At 45.1% G+C, this 19,313-nt stretch overlaps 1 protein-coding gene across 2 annotated transcripts in view; it reads left to right on the top strand.

Annotated features, from left to right (window-relative positions):
- The window catches only part of dyrk1b (dual-specificity tyrosine-(Y)-phosphorylation regulated kinase 1B), a 54,605-nt gene that overhangs the window by 2,833 nt on the left and 32,459 nt on the right, over positions 1-19,313 (top strand). Inside the window, exon 1 of one of the 2 annotated variants that reach the window (XM_063199476.1) lies at positions 11,589-18,065. The exons of the other annotated variant lie outside the window; for it this stretch is intronic. Coding sequence (XP_063055546.1) covers positions 17,924-18,065 — 142 coding nt within the window. The 5' untranslated portion in view covers positions 11,589-17,923. Of the gene's footprint in view, positions 1-11,588; positions 18,066-19,313 lie in introns of those variants that run through there. 2 annotated transcript variants of the gene reach the window in all.

The following is a 19,313-nucleotide window of genomic DNA, read 5'->3' on the forward strand; positions in this document are numbered from 1 at the left end:
TTTCCCGCTTTGGTGTCGTTTTGCCTCAGCACCTTGCATGGTACACACGCTTGGTGTCTGTTTGTGTACGGATATTTGTTCACATCCCATGTCAAATTTCACCACCCACATCTTTTCAGCAGTTGGATTTTAAAGAAAGACTGATCGTCAGTCGTGTCACCCCGGTCGGTGTTGCCCGAATCCAGACAGAATCACAGCCTGCTGTGTTTGTCTATTGAGGAGCGAGAGACCACTTGAGGGGGGTGGGGGGCTTCATCCATTCATTTATTGATTTACTTCTGAGTTTGATGGCTTAGGGAGTGGAAAAGGGGAAACACCCACTCGCTCACAAGTTCATATTGTACCACCCCCACATCCCGTCCGTCCCCACCCACCCTCCCGCCTTCCCCACCGCACCGCACCACCCACCTACCCACCTTCCCCTCTGTGATTTACTCTCTCTCTCTCTCTCTCTCTCTCTCTCTCTCTCTCTCTCTCTCTCTCTCTCTCTCTCTCTATCTCTCTACAAGTGCCGTCCCCCGAATGCACACCGTCCACAGCAAACACAGGCTCAAATGTGTAGCATCCCAGGCAGGCCCTCCTGACTGCAAATGCCATAAGGTGTTTGAGAGGAAGGGAAGGGATACTGCTGCTCTTGCTGCAAGAGCCAGAGGAGAGAGAAACGAAAAATCATGGTGGTGGGGGCTTGTCTTCTCCACCATGTGGTCTGACATTCTCTGAAACCATGCACACTGTTTTTTGTTTTTGTTTTTTTACCTATGCCAATTTCAATATGGCCTCCTCCATCACCAACAGCACCATCCCACCCCCACCTCTCAGTTCTCTATTTCCACTCAATATCATCCTCTCTCCTGCTGCATGCATCCCATCGTTGTGGTTGTCCCATGTGACTGTCCCCAGTCAGTCTATTGGGATCACTCTCGCTGTGTCCTCCCATGTGAGGGACCATTGATTTGGATGCGGCCTTGAACATTTAGGTTAGGGACTGTGTGGCTGTGGTAGCTCATAATGGGACCAGCCCTGAGGGTGATGTGATGGAGCCCATGGGTGCAAGTCAAACTACTTTCCTCCCGTCCTTTTTTTCCTCGTCCTCCCGTCCTTTTGCCTCAGTGTTGTCTTGCCTCTGTGGAGGAAATGATAAAGCTGAGACGGAGCGACTTTTTGAGGGGCTTTCCCCCATTCAACATCTGGCTTGCAAATGATAGTTAGTTTAAACCATTTTTTTGGAAGATATTAAATAAGTTACAACTTCGGTCATCATCTGACTGATCCCACAAGGAAGCACGGAAGGAATGAATCAGATTGACTTGCACCCCTTCCCTCTTTTCTCCTACTGAGCTAACAGGTGCCCATATATTGTGTCGCAGGCGAAGGGTTAAGAGCGTCTGATTATATGATGATGATTGAGAGTGTCCTCTGTTGAAGCATCCATTGCTAATGCACACAAACTAGGATTTCTTTTTTCCTATCAGTATTTGAAACAGAATGGATCATGTTGTGCGAGTACGAATTCTCTATTGTCCACAATTTGGATTTTTTTTTCCTTCAGTTCCACCATAGACATTTAAATCACAATATACAATTCAGTCATTCAAAGTAACAGGAGCACACTTCGTTACTATGAAGATATATGAATGAAGCACTATAAGAATGAAAATATCTGCCATTGCCATATCCATGGCCTTAGGTGGTACGCTAGTGGACTAAGGAAGGCATGGGGCCTAGGCACTCCACTCCACTGTTGGCTAACACCAGTGGGTGCTAATGACATTCGTTTACTTCAACACGTACAGCTCAACTGGAAACCCTACTCCACTGCCCCCCTCCCACCACTCCTGTTCATACTCCAGAGTGTCGTTTTGCACTTTGGGGGTTGGACGTTCCTATTTAAGGACAGCTGTTACCTTGTCCCCCCACATGCCGTGTAGGCCACAGTCCAGGCTGAGGCTCGTCTCGGAGTCGGCTCACTCATACATTCTGAAATTTGAATTGGCCCATGGGTTTACATGATGGTGTTTCAATTCACAGCACTTTGTGGTTGTGATTCGATAGGTGTACTTTTTTTTCCTGAGTGCTGATTTTGACACAGGCAGACACGCACATCCTGATATACCACCTCCAGCATGAGTGGATCACAACTCTGTGACTTATAGGCCAACCACCATCTTGGCTTGACCAATAAACCTGCACGATGAGGAGAAACATCTGGGCTTGCCTGTCATTAGATTAGTCAGCCATATCTGAGACGCACAGTATAATGCAATAATAACATCCAATATGCCGTATTAGAACTCTGTGTGTTTTTCTTTTCTTTTACACCCATGCATGGCAGCAGAAACAGCTTCAACAAAGTAGCAGAAAGAAAGAGAAATGGATAGTGCACCCACAGGGAGGAGGACTTGTTCTGACTTTAGGGTGGTTGGAAAGTTGTGATCCCAACCTTCTGCTCTGCAAAAATAGCCATAGGCATGTATAGAACAGCGTCAGAAGTTTCGTCAGTCTTCCCGACCTCCCGACATGTTTTGAAGGTGGCACGAGTCTAAGAAAGGCCTCTGCTGTATCCATATAAGCGTGTTCGTGTATGCTATGGTTTGTCAATAAACATAGAGACGCCTCCGCTCTTGACGATAACCTTCCGTTTAGGTTCCACTTGTACTGTATCCATGTGTGGCTTTGATCATGCTTACAGATGAACAGCAGTCACATCCATCTGGGACTATAACTTACATGCCTTCTGCAGTTCCCCAGTTCAGTTCCCAGACTTGAGTGTGGAATCTGCAGGCCTGAGTCCAGAGCGAACCAGAATCTGTATCTTGTCTTGTCCGTCACTCTGACCTGCCCTGAGCCGAGCTGCCACTGCTGCTACTGCCGCTCTCTAGGCCCTAGCTAAGATAGGTCTTCCTTCTTTAATGCCATTTTCCTTTCAGTCCTCAGAGCAGTTCATAAATAGATAATGAAAGGCACACACACTCACACACAGACAGACAGGGATGCACAGCACACTCGCATAGGCTCCTTCTTCTTCTTTGCCAGGCTGAGAGAGAAAGAGAGAGAAAGAGAGAGAGAGAGAGAGAGAGAGAGAGAGAGAGAGAGAGAGAGGCTGTGCTGGCCTAATTCAATAAGGTGTGTTCCCTCTCACTGCCATCCCTTATTCAGAGGCTGGAGTGTGGACACTCACGCATGCACACGAGCACAGGTGACCACCCTCCTCCCTTGTGCAGACTGACCAGCCGTGGCCGGCTCTAAGCCAAGGCAAGCGAACAGGCAGCATGTGTCGTCTCTTCGTGACCTCACAGAAGCCTGTCTCTAAGGCAACACCTCTGCCTGCCTCCCTCGCTTGCACCCACTTACAAGCGCCTTGAGGCTCGTTCACTTACAGGGGCCTTGTCAGTGATTTTTCGTGTGCACTTGCAAACTTTAGGTCCAAAAAACGTAACTTGCAGTTTGTGTCAACTTCAGGTTGCTATACACTGGACATTGTGGATGTCATTGTATGATTCGTCATGAAACCTTTTACTGTGGGAATCGCTGAATGCAGACTTCTATGGCATGCTATTCTGTTGTGCTAGCATGCTGTAAGGCAGAAAAACCGTAGCAGATTTGTGCATACCAATCTCATTTTGCTAACTATTGCTACCTAAGTGTCACCATATGTATTGTCACTAGTGTCTGTCTCAGCTGGTGCCTAAACCTTGTTGCATTGGAGAGGCTTTTGAAATGTGTGGTTTCTGTGCAGGAGTGTACAGTACAGTACAGTACAGTGCTGTGAGTGAGGGACCGAGTCAGTGCGTTTGTGTGCTATGAGTGGCTGCTCTCCTTGGTGCTGGTTTTTCTTCCTCTCAACAGCCCTGCCCGTTGACCTGCTTAACACAGCAGAGAGAGGGAGAGCGAGCGAGCGAGCGAGTGAGTGAGTGAGTGAGAGAGGAGGAGGAGGAGAGAGAGAGGGTGGGATGGCAACATTAAGAGGGGGAGAGAGAAGGCAAGGAGTAGTCTTGGCTAGTCTTGATGAGGAATGGAGGTATAAGGAAGACAATGCAGGCAAGAGAAAGATGGATAAAGTAGGAGAGAAAGACCTAGAAGAGTATAGAGAGGAGTAAGAATACAATACAGAATGTTAAGATGAGAGGGTGAAGGTGAGTGAGAGAGGGAGGCAGAAGCTGGCATTATATTTCAGGGAGGAATGGTGTTTCTGAATTATTATACTCTAAAAAGCCTTGTTCCATGACCATGCCTCCTGTAATGGCTGTAACTGCTGTAACGGTGCTGCTCAATGTCTTACGAACCACGCGCTTAATTGCAACAGACAAACTTTCCACAGGTCTAGGGTGTGTTTCTCGAAAGCGGAGTTGTTAGCTAGTTAGCGACTTGGGTAGTTGCCAATGGGAAATTGCACCGCATACAACAAAGTTGCTAACGAAGTTAGCAGCTATGGTTTTGAGAAATGCACCCCTATGTGGTTGTTGTTGATCTAGTTGTTGAATGCTTACTGGAGGATTGCTGCAGAATGTGGTGCAGGAGTGCTTGCCTGAGGTGCTGCTGCTGCCATATACACTTGTAGGCCTGTTGACCTTTCCCCCAATGTCACCTGTCTGTCCTTGGCTAAGCGGTACCGGTTGCCAGATGTGGTGGTGGTGACTGAAGATTTCCAGCCCAAACAATGCTCAAAAACCATCGGTCAAACTGGCCGAACACAATTTAGTTTGGTCAAACGCAATTTCAAACTTCTGTGTTAACCCTATTACATAGATTTTACACAATAAAGTTCACTTCACTTGACTTGGCATCTGGAGGCACTAAATCCAACCCACTTTGAACAAAATTCTATTGATTCCTATGGCCACAAATTGATGGATAAACCTGGCCAATAGGTGTTTTTTAGTCATCCTAAACAGTCCATTTTGGCCACCCAGGGGTGCTACTAACCTACGAGTCTGCTTGTTTCTGTTCTCACTGTGCACAGCACAGAGCGAGAGGCGCAGAGAGTTGTTAAATCGTCAGCTTTTCCAATCCAATTCCGCGTTGTTGTTGAGATGGCAGTAGCCAGGCTAAAAACCTGAGTTCAACCAGGCCATGCTTTTAGTAATGCAGCTTTTTTCCCACGTTGATTGATGGTCTATCACTTGGCTTGCTTGTTGGAGCTTAGCCCGGGCCAAGCCTGGCTGGGCTGAGATGAACTGAATGCTCCCTCCTCTGCACTGTGTCCCTCTAAAAGGTCATGCTAAAGGAGGTTGGGAACACTGCATGTGGCTTGTTGTGCGGAGTGCCTAACATAACACAGGGAGGTCTTGATTCTTATTTTTCTTCTTCCTCTTCTTCCTCTTCTTCTTACTTATTTTTTTTTGTGTAGAATGCGTATTTCAGTGTCTACAACTCCAAACCAAAGCTCTGAGGCATGATGAGCAGCGATCGGTTGCCAATCCTCCTCCCTCTTTCCATCTGCTTCTGCCTCTGTGACTGTTTCCATCCCAATTTGCCTTTCTTTATTCATTTCTGCAACCTTTTGAACATGAGTCAAGCCCGATGCGTGACTGACAGATGATAGAAGTTTGATATAAAACAGGGTAGAAATAAAACGGGGAGGAACTTTCATGAAAGTTTCTTATTTAGTCAGTGACTGCTAATTAGGCAACATTGTTGCCCAACCATCCTTAAACTTTGTTCTGGATCTTTCTCATCTTTACAGCAGTAAAATATCCAAGTCTCCACTATGCACCTGTTGGACAAGTAACTTTTGAATAAAGTTGTAGGCTACAGAAAGTGTTGGTCTGGCAGAGCAGACCTTTACTTCGGACAATTTGTGTATGTGTGCGTGTTTGTGTGGTCTACATGTCCAGCACTGGGTGAATACCAGTTACCTATACAACAGAGAGTCTGGTCCGAGCCTTGGCTGCTGCTGCTGCTGCTGCTGCTGTTGTTGTTGCTGTTGTGATGTGGTGGCAAGGTGTAGTGTTTTGCTGTGATGTTGAGCAGCTGTAGGAACAGCCAGAAGCGCTGTACCGCTGGGGGGGCTGGCTGTATGGGAACAGTGTGTGTGTGTGTGTGTGTGTGTGTGTGTGTGTAGGATCTGTATTGGGGACAGTGCTGGGTCACAGTCTCCTCTCAGGGAGCTGGAAAGTGGGTCAGCTCTGGGGGACGAGAGGAGGAGAAGCAGCCAGAGAGAGAGGGAGAGAGAGAACACTGGAGAGATGGAGAGTGGAGAAGAGCCCTGCTAGACTAGGATGCTACGACTAGGCTACTACACGAGAAATAAGCCCCAAGCCCCTCACCTCAGGAAAAAGACACACACAATCAAGCGTGCGCCACACACACACACACTTCTTCCTCTTCCTCTTCCTCACAACCATGCATGGAGTTTCATGTAGATGGCAGTAGATTTGAGCTAAACACTGATTTGATGTTCAGACTGGCAGAGATGTAGAACGTGCAGCTCTAGGTCGGCCTATGCCAACCCCATAGGCTAGTCAGGAGGAAGAGGAGGGCTCTGCGGCCAGGAAGTCCAGGAAGAGAGTTGGTGAAAATCCCTGGCCTCCAGGGGATGGGGATGGAGATGGGGATGAGGGGAGGGGTTTTGGGAGGTGTAGGGGTGGGGCAGTGCCGTAGAATGCTAGTAATGGTGATGGGAGAGCTAGCTAGCCAGGAAGTTGGGGAACATAGTTGGAAATCCCTGTGCTCAATGGTATAGCGGTGGGGAATAGGGGGTGTGGTGGGGTGATGTGGGGGTGAATGGCCGTGCTGTAGCATGCTGGCAAATAGTGATGGGTGGCGATGGGTGGTGGGCTTGGCTAGCTTGGGAGGTTAACACCCCCCTCTTTACCCCACACTGCTGGTGCTGGGCTGGCTTACCCCCATCGGCAACGCCCAGCACTTTACCCGGATTGCCCTAGATAAACCCTTACTGCATAAATGGGTTCCACAAATTGTAAGTGGCTTTGGATTATAAGTGTCAGCCAAATGAATTCATTAGCTATCTCGTCTGTCTGTCTGCTCGCTCACTTGCTCGCTTGCATGCCGGTGGTGCTTGTGTGTATTGCGCAGGACGGACAGGCAGGCAGGCGGACCTTCTTCTCATCTGTGGTCCTGCACCTTGGTTCCAGTGCTCTGGAGGGACCAATGTAACTCAAAGCTTGACACTATACTGTGTTTGTGTGCGTGTGTGTGTGTGTGTGTGTGTGTGTTGGTGGTTCTGTTTGTAGAAAAAAAATCACAGCTAGGCCTACATTATAACAACTTTGCTATGACATTACAGAGCAAAATGACAGATGAAGACTTTCGGTCGTCATAACCATGTTGGCATCAACATTTATAGAAGAGGCTCCACATGAAGGGGTTAATAATTATGTGATTGAGGCCAGGTGTGTGTGTGTGCGTGTTGGACCTGCTGCATGCCTGCACAGTGCAGTGCACACTACTAACCCTTGCCAGCCTCTATGGCGGCGGCCCTAAGCTGGCACAGCAAGAATTAAATAGCCAGAGCTCCTGGAGATTACGGAAGGGCTTAACAGAAGCTTAATCACATCGTATGCATGTGCTGTATAGCAGGAATAGGTAGGTAAGAGAGTGGCTGAGGTAGTAAGGAAGAGAGATGGAGATGGGGACTCCGGGGAAAGGGAACTGAGTGACAAGCAGGGAAATGCTGAGTGTTGGGTCCAACTCAAACCAGCACCTTCCGTCCTCTCCTTATGCTTGTGGCCTTGTGATGCAACAAAGCAAGACGGCATTGATGATGGAAGTTTTATTTAATTTCTTGCAAAAGCACAATGCAACGTTCATTTTCCCATTACAGTGATGTTGAATGAGGAAAATCCCCCCTTCCCCCCCAAAAGTTGCTCTACCCAGGCTGACAATGGGGAAACGGAATTGTTTTCTCCACAGAAGCGGGGCATCAGTGAAGCACGAGGCAGGCCACACACTAAAGGACAGATGAAAGCTACTAGTTTGCAATTGACCCATTGTAAGCAACAACAAAAAAACGGGAAGAGGGAAAGTGATGCTGAGGGATGGGGGATGTCCTGAGCCAGGCAGCAGGGCAGGTGTCAAGTTGTTGTTGTTGCAAGGTGATGCTCCGGACATGAGCATCCTAATGCTGGCAGAGCACCTCTCGCTGGACTACTTGGAAGTGTGTGTGTGTGTGTGTGGGGGGGGGGGGGTTCACCTGTTGAGTACTAGCATTACTGCACTGTATGTATTGACTAGGGACGTCATGGATGTTAACCACAATGTTGTTTACTGTAATTGCAGGCCATTGAGAAGTGTCTTAGCCAAACTAAGTGTTGCTATAGTGTCAATGCATGTGCATACTCTACTGACATTGACCTGTGTTGGTGAGTCACCCAGTTTTTAGGACACAAAATTTATTAATTTAATTGCTATAGACCTGCTAACCTGATTCTGGACCATTGGATTTGCTCTGCTCCCGAACCACTAGGCAGTAGAACTAGTCAGAATCCCGGGATTTTCAGAGATGTGACATAGTCAAGATTATAGACCTGCAACCACTTGCGCACTTTTTTGATGTGCAGTTTGAGAACTTTTGACAGTAGATGTGATGTAACTGGACAAACTGTCTGTTTCATGTTTTAAATGTAAGCGTCAATGTGCTCCATTGTGCATTCATGAGTTGATGTGTGTTCTGCACTTTTTGCTGTATATTGCAGGCAGAGCTGGACATTGGCATACACCTACTGGCCAATGCAGGCAAAAACTTTGCTGTGTGACTGGTTATTTCAGTGTCACTAGACATTTCAGCAGATGCCTTTTTCTTTGATATGCCATCTCATGGTAGCCTACATATTTCTGTTGATGAATCTGACCTAGCACTGATGCTTAACTCTAGCCCTGGCTGCAAAAGCATAATGCCAAGTCCTTAGTCTTCTTTTGTTTCAGACATGTAAAAGTTTTTTTTTCTTAACTGGACATGCTTTGACAGCGTAACTTCCATCTTCATCAGAGGGTCACATAGGTGTTGATATTTGATGAAGACGGAGGTAAAACTATATTGAAGCATGTCGGGTAAAGGTAAAAAAAAAAACCCTTCAATAACTTATATCTGAAACAAAAGCTAATCTTAATGACTCAATTTAACAAGAAAACATAATGAATACATCTGTTATGTCATCACAGGGCTTCCCCCAGCACTTCAAGTTAAGGCGCCCACCTTCAACACAAACACCTACCACCTTGACTAGGTCCCCTGAAAAGTGAAAAAAACTTGAAAAAAAATTTTAATTCCAAAGTTGATTTACAAAAATGGCATGTCATTATCAGCCATTTTTTTGATCATATGAAACGGCAAACCATAGCCTTTCGAATAAGGATCCGAAATGTGCTAACCCCCCACCCACCTTGGCTAACATTTTTTTCTGCAGGAGACACCGCATCATGCATTGTATTATGCGGTTTGCTCCGAGTGGTGAGGACTGAGGTGCTGCTGTCAGCCTGATTTGGAGGACATGACTGTTGCTGCTCTTCCTCTCATCCACATGATGTCTCGTGTTCCCCACTTGTTGAAGGCGTTGCTTATTGGCATCAGTTCTACATAATGAAGGGGACTGATCTCTCATTGCAACACTATTATGTGTGCATGTTTTTTTATTTTATTTTATTCTTCTTTTTTATTTTTTTTTGGTGAAGGCATAAGCAACTAAAAGTTAACTTAGTTTCAACAGGTGTCCTGCTGCAGCCCCTCAGAAACCCCAGCAGTGTTGCGGTAAAAAAGAATAGCTTTATTTTTACCTCGATATTTTTTAGTAATGCATTATGGAAGTCTGAAAACCGTTATAATCTCTCAAAAAATTCCCATGTGTAATTTAAATATATATATTTTTTGTATTCCTGTGAAACAGAACGGGAATACTGTAATGTTTTTTTTTCATTTATTCGTAGACTCATTCAGAGTAGCATTCAACTGTATGTGTGTTGTAAGCTTATCCACTTTCAACAGTCTAAAGAAGGTTGTTATTAGCAGTGATGAGTAGTGATGATGAACTTGAGATTAATGAAAAGCATAACCCCACCTCAGCTGATCATCATGAGGAGAGAGGGGGGAGGGGTTCTATCATTAAAGATCCAGATATTTTGGCCAGGTGTGCTGCAAACAATTTCATTGGCTCTCATTCAGTATTGCAAAGGTAGAAAGCACATCACATTACAACAAGTTCACTGACTCACAGAAAGTGTGACTCAGTCGCCTGCCTCCTCTGACTTGACTGCTGCTGTTTCCTGGTCTCTGGGTCGATCCCACATTTAGCCACTGGGGGCAGCAGAGAAACAGGCAACTATACTGCCTGACTTATCACAGCCCCTTTTGGTCCAAATTACACCCTGGTAATCTAGTGCCCATTAAATCCACTCTTTCAGAGACTGCTCTGATTGTTAAGTGTGTGTGTGTGTGTGTGTGTGTGTGTGTGTGTGTGTGTGTGTGTGTGTGTGTGTGTGTGTGTGTGTGTGTGTGTGTGTGTGTGTGTGTGTGTGTGTGTGTGTGTGTGTGTGTGTGTGTGTGTGTGTGTTGGTGTGCATGTGTGTAAAGGTAAGGAAGAAACGATGTGGAAATATTTGACCATATAGTAACAGTAATGCATAATCTACAGTGATTATGAATGTGTATGTTGCAGCAAGGGGTGGGTATTCCCTACACGGAGTGACTAAGGAGAAGGCGTGCTGCTGTTTATGTTTGATATGAACTACACAGTAGATGTTGTCTGGGCAAAAAAAAAGACACCGCATCAATTTCAGCAATCTCCCAATTTAGCACTGCTCTTGCGCAGGGAACTTTTAATTCTACCTCGTTGCTCAGTTGTCACTTTGTGGGGACCGCTTCAAACGGTCACCCGATCCTGTCGCATACCCCCCCAATTAAATCCCTAATCCTTCTATTTCAGAATGTGCCATTGGGCATCACCAAAAGTGTTTAAAACTCGCGGCCGGCGTGCATGCAGAAGAGTAGAGAATCGGTGAGATGTGTTTGATGGAGAGAGGTCGGTAAATCAGTCTAGTGGCCACCAATGCCACTTGCAAGCCTGAGATGCACCTGAGATGGTGTAGGGGAGGACGGACAGAGCCCAGCCCAGGCACTCGCTCCCTGCCCTGGCTGTCTGTCTCCTTGTCTCATGGAGGAGGTGTGTGCTTTTCAGGTGAAAGGTTATGGCGTGGGGGGAAGGAGAGGAGGAGGAGGAGGAGGAAGAGAGGGGGGGGATTCATTGGGGATTAACAGTAGGGATTCTCCGGTGTCTCTCCATGAAAGGGTCAGACATAAGCACACTGGCACGTGTGGGGCTGATGATGCACAAGCTCTTTTCTCTCTCATGGACACACACATGCACACATATGCTTGCATGCATACATACAGAGAGTCAGACACGCTCCTGAGGAACATATGATTTAGGAAATATAGGCACTCACTGCAGCAGGAAGTGACACATAAAAAGTGGCAGCTGGCACTGGTTTGACCCAGTGAAGCCTGCGATGAAGGTTAATCCGTGCTGTTTTGGTGACCCCTGGCAGTAACTTGCCCGAGCAGAACCGCCCGTGCCATATAGCTTATGGTGAATGTGTGTGTGTCCACAATTATTATGTAATTACTGCTGTGCAACCAAAGGATTTGCATTGCATCTCTAACCAGACTTATGTCAGAATAGGCTGCAGCACTTTGCTTACATGACTTACTTTGTTGCATTAGACGGCGGCAAGATTACGAAGGGGCGTTAAGATGAAGAGCATCAAAAGTTAAATTTATGACCCTCCCAAGTGTTGTAATTAAGATGTTTACGGGAGTTGTTGATGCCTGTCTGTTTCACAAGAAAAAGTTTTTGCAAACATAGACTCTCGTAAATAAACACTCTTCAAGGGAAGAGTAATTCATGACTTGTACCTCAGAGGACTCCATGTGCATTTTACTCATTGGTCGGATGGACACAAGTGTGTGTGTGCCTGGTATTGACATGGCCTGTACATTAGGTCCCCTCAAAGTTTTATTTTGCACTGTTCCTTTCTTGGGATTGCCCCCCCAGCTGCCTATTCTTGGATGAAACCTCAAACTTATGTCACGTTAAACTTGACTCTGCGCTGCTAGGGTTTCTTGGCAGAACTTCCAATGGCACTAGCAACATTGTGCCATTTTAAGTCACACATGTAACTTCAAACTTTTGCCAGACAATATATAGCCCTCTGCTGCTGCTCTGAGAAATACAACTGGTCTCTTCTGGACGGGGGAGGCGAGGAGGTGTGGCTCGCTCCTCCAGACACATGTGCTTTAAAAACACTTGAAAATATAATAATGGCATGTTGATTACCACATCAGCAACCGTGCATGTAAGGGGATGTTGCAGTTGTCTATCCCATGCACTTTTTGCACTCTTAATTCATATATAAACTTTACACAGTTCAATACTTGTCTGTTTGTTGTGAAAGTTTGTTTTTAAGTCATTTTAAGCAACTCATAATAGTTTAATTCTATTTAAAGTTTGCTTTCTTTGCATTGCTGTCTGTCTGTGTTTGGATGCTGGGTGACTTCTATTTTAAAGTTGTTGCCAAGTGAGGCACTGAAAATTAACTATTCCCCTGCTTAGTGTGTCCAAACGAATGTTTGGCAAAACTTGACCTTTCGCTGAACTGTCCACCTGTTTGCTATCTTAGGTTCGGGCTATGCATGTTGTCATTCCACACCTACTCAGCCAGTAAATAATTAGTTGGTGGAGAAATAACAGTTTGGCTGTCTATTTTAATATTTTGGGGAATGAGGGGTCAAAGCACGCTATGTAACCTTATATAGTTAGTTGTAAAGGTTTGGCTCTGGGCAAACGGCACGGGTTCCGACCGGCAGGGAAAGGTGAGCTATGCTATATATTGGGACTTCCTGCCTGTGGATAAGGCGCTGAAAATATAGCAGCGGAAAGCATGATTTGCTCTCTATAAACACGATGCATGATCTGCTTTCGGAGGGGGGGTCGTTTCTGGCTTCTTGCATAGATTTATGCGACCGGAGAGATATCTTAGCTCTATCGTGTGCACTCGTATGAAAAAGTCCAGTTTTTGCAGAGCTGAAACACAACCCCGGCAACCTCCCCGCAGTGTAATTGTAATTCGCTGCTGTGTTACCCCGCCGTTCCTTTTGCGCTCGCTAGCTTCTTCAGCGGAGTTCGACTACCGTATCTTCCCACTGCATCATGTTTACCTAGCAACACGCATCACCCGCTGCCGGCCCTCCCATTGGTCATTTCAAAACGCACCCGGGACCAATGGCAGGGCTGTTACCATGGTACAGTGTGTAGTTGCCGGGTGGAATTTTGCTGCAAGGCACGTGAGTCCCGGAATCTTCGCCTTGCGTTTTTAATCTCGGGTGTCTGGGAGCTTTGCAAACGTGATTTATTGGAACCGAGTCACATTCCCTCTCGAGAGTCAGTTCACATATACATTTAAACATTTATCTGTACATTTGTAGGTATGAAGTAAAAATGCGGAAGACACTGGGGCTTGCAATAGCTCTGTCAGAGAGATCTGCGCTGTAGTGTGGCGATTGAGAGTGATGCCTTGAAAACATTACCCATAATAGTTACATAAAGTTATTATAATTTTAATTTTTTAAATAAATAAATACCTGTGCCTTTAATTCCTGGCAGCTGACATTCACCATATTTGAATAGCACGTTTTAAAGACAAATGTTGCCGTAAATAAAAATGGCAAGTTAAACATGAAGCAGCCCACTTAATGGTCAAATTATGATTGTTATAATATGTATCAGTATTGTATGAACGATTTATGTTTCCTATGCTCTACCCGAAGCTCATACACAGAGATTCGGGTGTGACCAGCCCCCTCTCCTCGCTAAACTTCCATCATCATTGTACAGCGAACTTTGACCTATAAAGCACAGAAATGCGTCAGATAGGTTTACTGTGTAACATTGCTCCATTTAAGGGCTTGGAAATGGTTCTTAATGCATTCTAACGAGTTGGACAAATGGACAAATTAGCATTTGTTTTTCCCCTTCCATTTTAATACAGAAATCGGTTTTTGTGAATGGATGGTGGCAGTCTGGCTGTATGTGTCCCATATTGAAAGGTTGTTGCCATTCCGTCAGAGTAAAGATATGAGGGCTGTTGAATTCACTAATGAGCTCGTAATTACACGAGAAAGGAATGTTGATATGGCTTCACACATTCAAATACATTCCAAAAGTATTCCGGTTTGTCATCCTTGTCTTGCATACTGTAAACATTGTTCTGAGACTTTAAAAAAATGTTTAAAACTGAGAGCTGATAAAACGTATTCAACAAATGTGGGGTTTTTTTGTCTGCAGACAGTTTAGGACTAGGCATAGGTTCTGGTTTCTACGCCATTTCTGCAGCTGTTTGTCAACTTTTCAGCTGAATGTGACTTATCATAAGCTACCTTATGACAAGTGTATAAATCAAAAGTCCAATGAAAATCTTTTTTTAAAACAGTGATTTCATGCCTTCCAGAATGTGCATTCAAATAGGACTCCCAGAAAAACATTTTAGGTTATTGACATTATTGTACCAGTGTAGCAGGCTATTTGTGCATACGACCTTGAAACTGTCGCTGAAGTTTTTTGTACAGGTGCAAGTGCACTATCCATTGCAATATAGTAGTTGTGAGTTATTGGTAATGTTAAGGTGTGCTTCTTAAATCAAGTTGTTAGGTTAATCTGAACTAAGTTGTCTGTAAAAAAAAAGTTTCTGTGGAATATCCGGTGACCGAGTCTGTATTGCAGAACAAACATTCTTTTGAAAAGGGTATGCCCTCTCCAGCTTTTGTATATTTATTATTTATTTATTTATATGCTTCCGTTGTTGTTTTATCCCCTCCCCTATCAATCTACCTGAAGTCTTTTTGCCATTTCCGCGTGCACATCAGTCTGCCTCCGCTGCTGCGTTTGGAGACAACAAGGAGCTAGAGGGGGACAGGGCAGCCGCTTCATCTGTCTCCGCCCACATACCACACTTGACCAATCCGAGCAGTGGAGAGGACCTCGTGTGACCAATAACGCTCAAGCTGCCGTGGCGTCGGATAGCAACAGAACCTACGAACGCGCACTAGGGGGTGGAGAATGAGATGCTCGCGAGCGCGCATTAGGATAGGGGGAGAGGGAGTAGAAGGAGAACTCGGCGAATAGGAAGGTCTGTGTGCGCGCTTTAGCACAGAAAAGTTGAAATAAACTTTAAGGGCACTTGATTAAATTAACTACAAACCCCGAAATTGTTAACATAGTTATGCAAGATGCATGCAAAGACGGACAGTGTATAAACACAGCTGCTTTGAAAAATGTGCACAAACAGAAACCACTTGCTTTTTATTTTGGATTATTAGACACATAAATTCTGAAGTGAAGGGGAATTTGAGCTTGTTACCTGGCTCCATGGAAATGTCAGAGACCTCTGATTTAAGAAAAGAAAATCAGTTTGTAGCGTCCTATCTAATTACTTTTTATTTATTATTTGGTCGGTTTTGATGTAAAGCGTGCATTTCTGGCTGGCTCCTTAACGATTTCTCTGTCTATATATGTGTGTTCAGTATATCTGGAGTAACTATAAATGGAGAGGGACCGACTTTGTGGCCCAACTACGTACAGCACGGGGGAAGCCAAAATATGTTTGCGCTAACTTGATAAAGCGCTTGTGTTTTGCACACATAACAATTCGGGAAATGTGTTGATAAAAAAGTGTGCGTCATCTTCCCTATAGCTGTTCCATGACTCTCTCAGTAGCTCTGCTTCTTTGGGTGTTAAAACATTTATGCGCGTAGAGCTGCGTCAACGGAGCCCCTGTCAGGAGCATATCTCCGATGTCCCCCTTTCCACCCCCCTGCGCTTCAATAGCTGTTGGAACAATCCTCATTGCAGGGTGTGGATCTGGAGCCGGACAGAGTTGCTAGTCAACAGGGACTAACATCGGGAAAAGGACGAATATGACTTAAACCAGCCGAAGTCGGAAATAATCTCGGAGGAGAACAACATTCTTTCGGGAAATTTAAGATTGAAAACTGAAACTGGGCAGACAGTTGGTGCTCGCGAACTCAAGCAGACGCACGCAGAAGCAGAGCGACTGGCAGCCGAGCCATACGCGGAAGCTTGAGAAAGCGGGCAGGATGGAAGTCACAACACAGGACAAAATCTTTGTAGTTTTTGTCGATCTCGACATTAAGTAGTTGAGATCGTTGAAGAACCATTTGGGGTAGTAATCTTACTACACGAGACAGCCTAAAACGCTTGTTTTTATGAACTGTCGCCGCTCGCGTTCTTGTTGAGGAAATGCGTTGACGGGAATAAGGACAGTTGCATTGTTGTTGTGAAGTGAGCTGTCATTACTTCTTCACTAAAAGGAAACCTGGGCACCCTTGGACCGAGTGGATTTACCATGGTTTTCAAAAGCACCACATCTACGCACGTCGGCTTTGGACAAAGCTGAAACAACAGGGTTGAAATTTGTTATTGTTTTTAAGGACCAGTTAAGAGTACAACAAACCGGTGGCTTTTGTCGCGAGCCTCATCAGGAATTGTCTTCATCCGCGTCAAGATTTTTTTTTCTCTGCAAGCAGTCGTCAATGTTGTGCCTGTGACATCAGTCGCATTTCTGCACTTTTGCTTCTTTTCGTTACTTTGTTTGGTCTTTGCATGGACCTGTTTGTTTCACCCTCAAACATTTTATTCTCGAGCTTTATGCTGTTTTGAGTCTCATGCCCCTTTCACCCCCCCTTCTTCGACCTGCCAGCACATAAGGTCAGCATTTGACATCTGCGGACTTTGCCAGCGTTAGTTCCGCGTAGGGGGAAGGGTGCTTTTTTGTTGCCGTGTGTCTGAGGCTGAGAACGGAATACGTATTTTTTATACATATAGTTTTTGTTTTTCTTTCTTTGCTCTCTGCTAATCCACAATATAGCACACGCACGACTGGATTGTTCTCACTGGAGTTCTGCCCTTTTGAATTGTGAACCTCTGACTGGAATTAAGCGACTGGGTTTCCTGCTGAGGGACAGGAAATCAACCATTGTTTTTACTTTGTTGTCACTTACCTGCTTTGTAGTGACTGATTAGTTCACTGTAGGTAACCGAGACGGAATCTAAGAAGCCACCGCTATTTTTAGTGATAGTGATGGGGTAAATGGTGTTGGAAATTGAGACCCCCACCCCCTACCCCCAGCCTACCAACACTTCCACGTTTAGCTCTGGTTCCCTTGTCAGCTGTGGAATCGTCCTGACGGGAAATTTGAAGAGGGGGTCTGGCCAAGCAAGGTTTTACCTACCATTGAAACATATTTTTTGTCCTCTTTTGAACTGAAGAAAACTTTACCCCCAATTCTAATAGAACCTGTGAAACAACTGTAACTGTGAAGTAGATTTTTTTCTAACCAAATATCAACATAGAACAGAGAAGAATATATTATATATATATATGTATACACAAATATAAATATATCTATATAGAAAGAACAGAGTAATCTATATATATACAAATTATATAGCAAATGCATAGTTTAAGTAAATATATTTTTATGTCTAAAGTGAGCATTGTTGCCTGAAACCCAAGTCATTGCCTTAGAGAACCATAGTAATAAAGGGAATTGTAATGACAGAAGTGAATCTGTTTGGAAACAAGTTCATGGTGCCTTTTCGTTGATAAGCTCCTTCTGTCTCTGTCGCTTCAGGATTTCATTAGTATTTGAAGAATATTTTGTGGTAAGCCCAAGTCAGATCCTTATGTATACCTGCCTTTTATGGTTCACACTTGAGTTTTATTGCTGTTGGATGTACAGTGCTGGATTGAAGGACGTCTGAAGATTTTATTCGGCAAGGATTACTTGATACTTGATGTGTCCACAACTCTCTCCAAAGTAACTTATCGGGGCTCCGATACAGTTTTTGATTGACTCGATTCTTGGGATACCACGGCCCCCACATAAGCGTTTCCGATGGTGATCACTTCGTCAGTGGAGGAGAAGCCGCAGCCTTCTAACAGAATGGTGGCAAACTTGCCGACCGAAACCTGGATTGGCAACCCAGATCAGAATCGCTTTGTCCCCCAGTCACACCTGCTACGGAAGCCCACGAAAAGTTAGTGTCCGTCTCTGTCTGTCTCTGTTTGTCTCTTCACACACACATGACAGCAAACACCCACACACTGCACTATTAGACACTAAGGGTGAAAAAATAATTGGGTGGGTGGTTTCGCTGATCGCTGGCTTGATTGCATAATGTGTTGTGTGTCTCATACTGTGTAACCCACTGATTGTGGGTCCCCCAATAACACTCCCCTCATACGTCCAGGCACACACACACCTGTTGAGTGAGCAGAGGAGGTGCCTCTGGGATGCAGTGTGTCTGTTATGTGAGTTTTGTGCAGCCTCTGATGAATCCGTTGTTCTTGAGAATTTTAGTTTCAATTGAAGTTTAATTGTTCGCACCGCTGTTTGTTTCTCATACAGATCTGTTTTACAGTTGAACATCATTCTGGATAGTTGAGTTTAAAAAGTTGCCCTTTCGCTCTCAAACCGGATCACATGTCAAGTTGCATGTTGTGGTGTAGACAGCTTCTGGATGGAGAGTGATGTCACTGCTCTCGTTGTCTCTCGAATCAACCACCAACAACAACAACAAAAGCGTGTGCTGTCACAGTTGTAGCGGGGGAGAAAAAAAAAAGAGTATTACAGTGATGACGTCACAGCGAAAGATGGAGGAGGCGGATGTATGAATTAGGGGGAAGACCTACAGTAACTGAGCTTACGTGAATGCAGCGCATGCATGGCGCTGATGTTCAAAACTTAATGGGATATTTGCAAGTTTACATTCAAGAGTTTGTGCGATTGATGACAAAATGCACCTTTTTTAAAAGAGGAAAACACTTGTTTTAGTTTTGAAAAGAAGGTAAGCGGCACTGACTTTTGAAGTTTGCTGGCAGTGGGGAAAGCCATTGAATACCACGCGTGTGAATTTATAAGTTAGTTTGGATTAATGACTGATCAGCTTGTCCCTTTTACTTGCAATTAGCCTGACATTTCGTCCCGTTTTGAGGTACCTGCAGTAGCTCTATTTTTGTTTTGAGAGGTGCAGGTGTCACCCACCAAACGTTTTTAGCACACCCCAGAGGCCGAAGTGCTGTACACACACACACACACACACACACACACACACACACACACACACACACTATGGTATGGTGTGACTGTGTGGATGTGGACATGCACTGGTGAATTCTAACCCAGCGCTTCAGCTACACAGAGAGCTCGGTCTCCCATCTACCGCTCCCTTTTCCCACCATTGTCCTGACCACCACTTTACTGCAAACACAATTGTGGGAATGGA

The sequence above is a fragment of the Engraulis encrasicolus genome, chromosome 5, assembly GCF_034702125.1.
Source record: "Engraulis encrasicolus isolate BLACKSEA-1 chromosome 5, IST_EnEncr_1.0, whole genome shotgun sequence".
In the NCBI taxonomy this organism is placed as follows: Eukaryota; Metazoa; Chordata; class Actinopteri; order Clupeiformes; family Engraulidae; genus Engraulis; species Engraulis encrasicolus.